General features: G+C 42.8%; 1 protein-coding gene across 1 annotated transcript in view; it reads left to right on the top strand.

Annotated features, from left to right (window-relative positions):
- The first annotated feature begins 7,901 nt into the window (after window positions 1-7,901).
- Window positions 7,902-10,432, top strand: part of LOC122559958 — a 4,749-nt gene continuing 2,218 nt past the window's right edge. The window contains exons 1-4 of the mRNA XM_043710067.1: window positions 7,902-7,994; window positions 8,401-8,717; window positions 9,547-9,618; window positions 10,151-10,382. Coding sequence (XP_043566002.1) covers window positions 7,902-7,994; window positions 8,401-8,717; window positions 9,547-9,618; window positions 10,151-10,328 — 660 coding nt within the window. The 3' untranslated portion in view covers window positions 10,329-10,382. The remainder of the gene's footprint in view (window positions 7,995-8,400; window positions 8,718-9,546; window positions 9,619-10,150; window positions 10,383-10,432) is intronic.

Raw genomic sequence — 10,432 nt, 5'->3', positions numbered from 1 at the left:
GGCTCAAAGGAAGACAGAGAGTAGTGGTGGAGGGTTGTTTTTCAGAATGGAGGCCTGTGACCAGTGGAGTGCCACAAGGATCGGTGCTGGGTCCACTACTTTTCATCATTTATATAAATTATTTGGATGTGAGCATCAGAGGTACAGTTAGTAAGTTTGCAGATGACACCAAAATTGGAGGTGTAGTGGACAGCGAAGAAGGTTACCTCAGATTACAACAGGATCTTGACCAGATGGGCCAATGGGCTGAAAAGTGGCAGTTTAATTCAGATAAATGTGAGGTGCTGCATTTTGGGAAAGCAAATTTTTGCAGGACTTATACACTTAATGGTAAGGTCCTAGGGAGTGTTGCTGAACAAAGAGACCTTGGAGTGCAGGTTCATACCTTGAAAGTGGAATTGTAGGAAGATAGGATAGTGAATAAAGTGCTTGGTATGTTTTCCTTTATTGGTCAGAGTGTTGAATACAGGAGTTGGGAGGTCATGTTGCGGTTGTACAGGACATTGGTTAGGCCACTGTTGGAATATTGCATGCAATTCTGGTCTCCTTCCTATCGGAAAGATGTTGTGAAACTTGAAAGGGTTCAGAAAATATTTACAAGGATGTTGCCTGGGTTGGATGATTTGAGCTATAGGGAGAGGTTGAATAGGCTGTTTTCCCTGGAGCGTCGGAGGCTGAAGGGTGACCTTTAGAGGTTTATAAAATGATGCGGGGCATGGATCAGATAAATAGACAAAGTATTTTCTCTGGAGTGGGAGATCCAGAACTAGAGGGCATAGGTTTAGGGTGAGAGGGGAAAGATATAAAAGAGACCTAAGGGGCAACTGTTTCATGCAGAAGGTGGTACGTGTATGGAATGAGCTGCAAGAGGAAATGGTGGAGGCTAGTAGAATTGCAACATTTAAAAGGCATTTGGATGGATTTATGACTAGGAAGGGTTTAGAGGGATATGGGGTGGGTCCTGGCAGGTGGGACTAGATTGGGTTGGGATATCTGGTTGGCATGGGTCTATTTACTTGCTGTACATCTCTATGGCTCTATGACTTGACAACTGATGTAACCGGCTTTTCTAAAATGGGAGAGCTGGACAGTTTGTTCATTACAAACTTTCTTCTAACTCAGTTTGTTCTTAGCAAACAACTTTCCAACTCAGCTTGTTCATAGTAAACCTCCCTCCCTCTCTGCTATCTGTTAGCAGGCTTCCTACCAACTGAGGTAGTTAAAACAAGAACATCTCCAAGCCAGTCAGTATTCAAAATCAGCTCCAACAGGGCTATTAACAAAGGAAGCAGTTCTCTCCAGACATGCAATTAATAGGAAACAGTATTTTTTTAAAAAAGCTCACGATAAACCTTCAATGACATTTTAAATAAAGCACGCAAAGCATGTCCAATTTTTTCCCCAAAATCCTTCACAACTTCAATACTGCGATATTAAATATAAAACATCTTTGTAACACCACACATCTTGAAACAAAGAGTCAGTTAGATTCGAAACGTCAGCTTTTTTCTCTCCTTACAGATGCTGCCAGACCTGCTGAGATTTTCCACCATTTTCTCTTTTGGTTTCAGATTCCAGCATCCGCAATAATTTGCTTTTATTACATCTTGAAACAGTTTACCAGTGTACTGCAGTCCATCATTAGGCACTATAACACCTGATGCATAGAATAAACTGAAAATATTTCTCATTGTGTCAGCAATGGTCACACTTAGTGTTACTAAGTCATTAATAAGGAAAAACATAGAGAAGTTATCTGTCACAATGATGTAAGTTCCACACACATTGTGAAGAGCTCTGTAGCTACTTTCATCCAAGGAGTATGTGCAACATTGTGATGATACAGAGTCTCCCTCTGCTACTGGGATCAATATGTTTTGCATGCATCATACATGCAAAACATATTGAATGCACACAGATTTACTTGCTAACCATTTTGTGCATTTAATGCTGTGTTCCTGGTATAACACAAACATAATATCTTAGCAAAGTGCAAGTGGTATTCGGACTCATTTGGCCTTGAAAATGGGTTGTTGTGATAAACCAAGTTCTTCTCTGTATGACCAAAATGAAAAATCTTCTGAAATGTTTCCAGATTATAGCCAGGCCACCTCTGGATAATGATCTCTTATAAATCTTATAGTTGCACATCTTTGGCAGTTGCCAGTTGAAACTGTTTACACAAACTTTGGCCAAAATGTAGCAGATTAACCTTGTTGTCAAGAGTATTGATGCATAGACCAAGAGGAATATCTTTACTCTGTGGGGTTGAATAACGTATTCAGTCTGTCACATGTAATTATTCTGCTACCTGGTATTTATTTCACTTCAAAGTCATACCATCCCATCTCATTTGATCTGTTCTACCAAATTTCATGTGATTTCAATCTCATGAATTGTGACAATACCAGCATTTGCACATATTGGTAGTCCTGTCACTATTGGATTGGAGGTATCTACCATTTATTAGATTTTGGGCAGCCAAGATGCACTTGTATCTTGGCACTTGCAGTGATTCTTTAAATGCATCAAATTGGTAATCTAGCATACACTATGAGACTGTCTCTTGTAGGCTATGCTACTGAGTGATATTTGTTGAAGTACATGTCCTCCAGGTTGTGCAGTGGTAATATGTTGGCACTCGCTGCTGTGTCAATTTTAGTTTATAATTTGTGTCCTCCTGCCTTTTCACGGCATATGATATTAATGTTTGTACCGCTTCTGATCACGTTGTACCATCAATATGATGTGTGAGATTAACAAAATGGAATGTTTGGTCATCTTTACCTTTTTGCTTAGGTAAGGCAGAACCTCATTGACATGCTGCATTTTTGCACATTCTTAGCACCTTCCTTGCTTTTAGCATTGTACCATTGTTACTGTGTTATCTGTCACCTGTGTTTTAAGGTATTGTCTGATGTTGTCTTTGGAACTAGATTTCATACACATGCATGCCAAATATCCCTTGTACTACATGTTTTACACATTTTAAAATAACTCAATTGGTGCGACAAACTGGTCTGTTATAGGAATTTTTGATGTCGTAACTTTAGTAGCTTTAATGACCATAGTGATATGGTGTTTGCATCTCAGACATGTAGATACTGTTGGCTGCCACTATGACTTTGTATGTGTGTGTGTCCTCAAGTAATGCCTCAACAATATGCCTTTTTCTTCTTGCACAGAAGATCTTTCCTGAAGTCTTTAACTGATGTAAAAGTAACGACTAACTCAATGACCCTCTCTGATAATTCCTCTTTTGAAAAGTCACACTCCTGCTCTTTGCACCAATTTCCAACAAATTGGTCAGTAGGGGCTTGAGGTTGCTGATTAAATGGCATGAGTTGGAGTCTAAATTTTGAAGTTATTTCTTACACTGAGCTCATCTTCAAGAACCTTCCAGCTCTTGCCTGGAATTTTCCAAACAACCATGGAAAGACCAGATTTGTTAATTCTGTAAATCCCCTTCTTGACTAGCAAGATTTTTAGAGCACTCTTTTCAGGATCATGTATTGTTTAAATTGATAAAATAAAACTGCACACATTGTTTGAACAGTTTCAATTGTTACAGACTAGATCAAACTCCTTCAAAACATGTCAAGGAGATGGCCTAGACCCTAACGTTTTCTTCGGGCCCTATAGACCCTATGAACTATAGGGTTGTATAATGGTGAATGTGTGACAAAAATCATAATGGCTGGAATTAAGATTTTGGAGATAGAAAGTGTATGCAGGTATATATTTCATAGATACTCAATACAACTTGCGGGCTTCAAGAGTATTATTTAATTTTTAATTTAAATTTTAGCATTTGTACTGTTTATTTGAAGTTGTATTAGTGGATACTGTGTGTCTATTGTTCTCTGAACTTTTTGTGAATGAGCTAATTTTTTTTACTTCAATGTATGTCTTGCATTTATTTTTGTTTATTATTCACTTTCCTTATAACTGGCAAAGCCTTTTATTGAAAGTTGCATGTCAATAAAGATTTATGGATCAATTCCAAACCCACAATTTCTCCCAAGTAGAAGGACAAGGATAGCAGCTGCACAAGAACATCACCATCTCTAAGTTCCCCTCCAATGCATACACCCATTCTGACTTTGGACTATATCATCACTCCATCACTGTTACTGGATCAATGTCCTGGAACTCCCGTTTGTAAAACCCCCAGGCGGTGCTGGTGCATAGTTCCTTAAAAGTGGAGTCACAGGTAGGCAGGGTGGTGAAGAAGGCATTTGAGACACTTGCCTTCATTGTTCAGAACATTGAGTAGAGGCATTGGGATGTCATGTTGCACTGTACAGGACATTGGTGACCTACATTTAGAATACTGCATACAATTCTGGTTGCTCTTCTCTCGGAAGGATGTTGTTAAACTTGAGAGGATGCAGAAAATATTTACAAGGATGTTGCTGGGACTAGAGGGTTTAAGATCTAGAGATATGCAGAATTGTCTGGACTTTATTCCCTGGAGTGTTGGAAGCTGAGGGCTGACCTTATAGAGGCTCACAAAATCATGGGGAGCATGGATAGGGTGAATAACTGAAGTACTTTTCCTATGTGGGGGTGTGCAAAACTGAGGGGCATAGGTTTAAAGTGAGAGGGGATAGATTTACAAAGGACCTGAGGATAATGGTTTCGTGCAGAGTGTTGTGTGTATGAAATGAGCTGCCAGAGGAAGTGGTGGAGGTGGCTACACTTAGATTTAAAAGGCATCTGAATGAGTATATGAGCAGGAAGGGTTTAGCGGGATGTAGGTCAAATGCTGGCAAATAGGACTACGTCAGATTGGCATGTCTGGTCAGCATGGATGAGTTGGACCAAGGAGTCTGTTTCTGTGCTGTATGACAGCATGACTTATGGTTCAGAAAGTTGGCTCACCATCATCCTAACAAGGGCAATTAGCACTGGGCAATGAATGTTACCCTAGCCAATGATGGCCACATCTTGGAATGAATAAATTTTAAAAACTGCCATTTTGTGAACTGTTAAGAAATCTGTCTGCATTGAGTAAGAACCAGTATTGCTTGCTGATGGAAGACCACCTGAGGGCAGTGTAACAGAATGAATGACAAAATGTTTATTATTTATTGCAGTTGATAGTGCTTTCTATTCATCTTTTTAAATAATCCATGTGGAAATATCCTTTGTGGAAGGTTATATCAAAGACTAAAGGACTAATTCAGAAGAAAAAAGGCAAAATAAGTATTACTGCTCACTTAGTTTTAGTGAGCGAATTATTATTTTTAGTAACTTGTTAAAGTTCATTAGAATTCTTGACACCTAATAATGTTAGTCGCTACATTGGAATATATATAATATTGGAAAATACGATTTATCTGGATTATTTAATAAAAACATTTAATTAAATATTTTGTGTCACCAACTCTCATCAGGCAACCTTTACTCAAATGCTCAATCCCTTTTTCATGTGCCAATGCTAATTCCATGATATCTTCACTTCCATCCTGGAGATGTTTTTTGAATCAATCCATTTTGAGATGGTATTACACACTTCCGGAGTAGGTGGGACTTGAACCCAATCCTGCTGGCTCATAGATAGGAAACGACCACTGTATCACAAGAGCCCTACAGTAATTTTGCCTTTCTTCTTGCTGTAATTATTACATTTTTACGCCATGCTTATATGCCATTCAGTCCTTGGGAATATTTCATTATTTTCATTGCACGGAGTGCTAAGAAGTAGTGTTACCCAGAGGGAGCATGTGTGACTCAAGGTGAAGAGCCGAGACATTGGGATGAAGAGTGTACTTTAGGGACAATTGGATGCAAAGTACAAGGCTATATTTGATTTAAAGTGTCAGATAAGATGGATACAGGATTTGGCAAGCACTTTGGTCTTATTCTACTTAAGTTCATTCTTCCTCATATTTTCTCTCCTTGCGGTGGTGAGCAATGCAGAAGGACAGTTAAAAGTTGTAATGAATTTTGATAAGCTGCTTTCACATGATAGGATTTTGCTATTATTCATTCATTAGATGAGGTGGTCACAGGCTATGCCAACATTTATGGCTTGCCCCCAGTTGCTCTGTAGAAGGTGATCTGCTGATCAAGACACCAGTGAAAGTGAAGGAACAGAATTATAGTTCTAGGTAAGAATGATGTGTGAGTAAATCTTTATCCTTACCAAAATATCTCACAAATATGTCAGTTGGATCTATCCAGAATTGGAACCTTAGGTTAATTTTTTTCCACACAACAGCTAATGAGATTATAAAGAATTGAAATTCCTTACTGCTAACATTAAAGAATTGAAATATCTTTTGCTCACTTTGCTTGCTACATGTCCATTTAGTTTCAGAATAGATGAGGTTTCCATTCCTCCTACATTTTCCTGAAGTCTCCAAGAACATGGGCGGCACGGTAGCACAGTGGTTAGCACTGCTGCTTCACAGCGCCAGAGGCCCGGGTTCAATTCCCGCCTCAGGCGACTCTCTGTGTGGAGTTTGCACATTCTCCCTGTGTCTGCGTGGGTTTCCTCTGGGTGCTCCGGTTTCCTCCCACAATCCAAAAAATGTGCAGGTTAGGTGAATTGGCCATGCTAAATTGCCCGTAGTGCTAGGTGAAGGGGTAAATGTAAGAGAATGGGTCTGGGTGGGTTACGCTTCGGCGGGTCGGTGTGGACTTGCTGGGCCGAAGGGCCTGTTTCCACACTGTAAAAGAAAAAAAAACATGGGAAAATAGGCCATTTAGCCAATTGAATCAATGAGATCATATTTGATCAATGGTATAACTCCATTTGCCCACCTTTGTGCCAAATCCCTTAATATCTTTGGCTAACAAAAATGATCTGTTTCAGTTCTAATTTAACAATTAATCTGGCATTGCTTTCTGTTTCGGGAATAACTCCAAATAGCTATTTCCTTTTGTTTCCTAGATTCACTTTTGTAAAGAAAAATTAAAGAGAGAGAAGGATCTGGAGAAAGTCACTAACACCTAAACAAAGAGGGGAGAACCCAGTGACAATCACGAGCACCTAAAAGAACAAGGGAGAGGAGGAAACTGTGCTACTGAAACAGCATGAGAGAGTAGAGTCAGCAGCTTCATAAAGTCTGAGATAGTGTCAGGACAGCAGCTTCATAAGGACAAGAGGGGACCAGTGTAAGAAATGCAGAGATGTCAGAAGATAAAAACCAATGGTGTATAGCCCCTTTAAACTGTTTTGACATGTCGGAGTCTATGTCTGACATCACAGGAAAAAGAGATTGGTGACTGTTATGTATTTCTTTTATCTCTTTTGATTGGCTAAGTGCTTTAAAACAGTAAGAATTATTGAAGCTGAATAATATGGAAAAGAAATTAACTTTTAAAATATTCAATACCCAAATCAGTGAACTAACCTGAATGGAGATAGCTGGGCAGCTGTAGTATTTGAGAGCTGGTGCATGCTGGTCTGCAGGAAACATTGGAAACTTCAACTCTGAGTTGATGAGCTGGAGTTTGAGCTGCAAACATTGTGATGTGTCTGAGGGGTGGAGGGGTGCCTGGCCATTGTTTCAGGAGACAGTTACATCCCTTAGATTACTTACATCAAATTTGGTTTGTCATCAAGGACCGGAAAGTATGACAGTGTGCGAGGCAGGTATTGGGATCCAGAACTCAGCCAATGGCCTTGTCCAGTTGGTAGAAAGTTCTTGCTCTTGGTGTGGATGAGGGCACAAACTCCAGGGAGCATGAGCAAACTAGCCAGAGTAACATTCAAGTGTGGAATGGAGGAAAGGAAAGAGAAATACAGTGGTAATGTAGTAATAATTAGTGAAAGATATTGTTATCTGCAGTAAAGACAAAGAGTCCCAAATACTGTGAGTCTACCTATTGTCAAAGTTCTTCTGGGCTGGAGAAAAACTTGGGGTGGAGGTAAGGATACAGTTGTTCACATGGGTACCATCAACATAGGTTGGGCTTGGAAAGATGATCTGCTGATTGATTATGAGCAGCTTGAGGCTAAATTGAAAAGCAGAATCACAAAGGTAATAACCTCTGAATGCCTACCTGAGCCATTGCAAGGTGGCATAGGTAAATTTGATTAGACTAGAGAGGTAAACGCATAGCTCAAAGATTGATGTGGAAGAAATGGGACAGAGATAATGATTCTGGGAGAAGAGAGAGCTGTTCAATTGGGACAGCTTCATTTGGGCCATACTGGGAGCACTCTCGTAGTGAATCCTATACTGGGGTTGTTTATAGGGTTTTAAGCTACTTTAAGGGAAGAGTTCAATTAAAGGGAAGTTTAAAAAAATAAAAGAGAACAGAAGTTCAGGTTGTGAAGATGCAATTGATAGTAAAAGTGACAGAAAGAGGGAGAAAATATATGCAGAAGAATGTAGCAGAAATTGAAGCAGAGTAAGTAATAATGATAAAAAGTCAAAACTGAAGAATCTTCACTTGAAGTTCCTCTCCCTCCTGGCCGGTCTCTGGCGGACTGTGAGTTGGCCAGTTGTCCGGTTGCTGTGTGCTGGACACCGTCCCTGCCCGAGCTCCCCGGTGCTCCCGAGAACCGAGGACACGGGCGCCTCCAGCGACTGGGAGGATCGCAGCTCACTCCGAGCTCTCCAGGAACGCTACGGCGCTGACGAGGAGGAGGAGGAGGAGGACGTCTTCGGAACGTCCTCGGAGACCGGGCCCCGCCATTCCGGCTTCTCCCCCGATCGGGGGAGCCCATTCCCCCGGGAGCACCGCTCCCTGTGCGGCAAGTAAGTGGGGGGAGGGGACACGGAACGCCGTTCAACACTGACCGCAGCCGGGCCGATTCCACAGTGTAGGGATGGGGGGACAGTGTAGAGAGAGCTTTACTCTGTATCTAACCCCGTGCTGTCCCTGTCCCTGGGAGTGTTTGATGGTGGGACAGTGTAGAGGGAGCTTTACTCTGTATCTAACCCCGTGCTGTCCCTGGGATGGTGGGACAGTGTAGAGAGAGCTTTACTCTGTCTCTAACCCTGTGCTGTCCCTGGGATGGGGGACAGTGTAGAGGGAGCTTTACTCTGTCTCTAACCCTGTGCTGTCCCTGGGATGGGGGACAGTGTAGAGGGAGCTTTACTCTGTCTCTCACCCCGTGCTGTCCCTGTCCTGGGAGTGTTTGATGGGGGGACAGTGTAGAGGGAGCTTTACTCTCTATCTAACCCCGTGCTGTCCCTGGGATGGGGGGACAGTGTAGAGGGAGCTTTACTCTGTATCTAACCCTGTGCTGTCCCTGCGATGGGGTGGACAGTGTAGAGGAAGCTTTACTCTGTATCTACCCTATGCTGTCCCTGGGATGGGGGGGACAGTGTAGAGGGAGCTTTACTCTGTATCTAACCCTGTGCTGTCCCTGTCCCTGGGAGTGTTTGATGGGGGGACAGTGTAGAGGGAGCTTTACTCTGTATCTGACCCCGTGCTGTCCCTGGGATGGGGGGACGGTGTAGAGAGTGAGCTTTACTCTGTATCTGACCCCGTGCTGTCCCTGTCCCTGGGAGTGTTTGGGGGGACAGTGCTGAGAGAGTGTTTCTTATTTTCATTTTGAATACCTCTGCATTTTTTCTTCAGTGGTTTGTACTCTGTTGAGGACGTAAACGCGTGTCCCACATCTACTCCACGACACACATCAGACGGAGGAAGGTAAAGATATCAGAGTAAAAGTATAACAGAATAACAGCTCCCCGGGGAGGGAGTTACAGAGTGGAATCTAATCGGGGGTTCGGGGTGGGGTTTTTTACAGAATAACAGATACCCCGGGAGGGAGTTACAGACTAGAATCTAATCGAGGGACTCGGGGTGGGGTTTATATAGAGAATAACAGATACCCCGGGATGGAGTTACAGAGTGGAATCTAATCGAGGGGTTCGGCGTGAGGTTTATATACAGAATAACAGATACCCCGGGAGGGAGTTACAGACTGGAATCTAATCGAGGGGTTCGGGGGGGTTTATATACAGAATAACAGCTCCTCCCGGGGAGGGAGTTACAGACTGGAATCTAATCGAGGGGTTCGGGGGGGTTTATATACAGAATAACAGATACCCCGGGGAGGGAGTTACACACTGGAATCTAATCGAGGGGTTCGGGGGAGTTTATATACAGAATAACAGCTCCCCCGGAGGGTGCCCGCTGAGCAATGATGGTTACGGCTGGTGTCTGGAACATTCTGCAGGTCTGTCTGGAAGGGGAGCCCGAACGTGAGTGGGATCAGCCAGGATTCTCCAGGCCGAGTGTACCCACCCGCTGCCCACCATCTGAAGGTCGAGGATGAGGGGCAGGCAGCTGGCACCGCCCTCTTCATGCCCAGGAACCTCCTCAGCCTCTTTGACCAGTCAATGGAGTGTGACTGAGGGCACCTGCCCCTTCTCCTTCAACCCGCCTCAGTCTGTGGCCCTCTGCTCTAGGTGGGTGGTAATGTCAGCTCGGGGTGGGGGGGGGGGGGGGGAGGGGGGGG

Source organism: Chiloscyllium plagiosum, chromosome 20, assembly GCF_004010195.1.
Source record: "Chiloscyllium plagiosum isolate BGI_BamShark_2017 chromosome 20, ASM401019v2, whole genome shotgun sequence".
NCBI classification, from domain to species: domain Eukaryota; kingdom Metazoa; phylum Chordata; class Chondrichthyes; order Orectolobiformes; family Hemiscylliidae; genus Chiloscyllium; species Chiloscyllium plagiosum.
The sequence above is the reverse complement of the archived record's forward strand: the minus strand, read 5'-3'. Positions and strand labels throughout refer to the sequence as shown.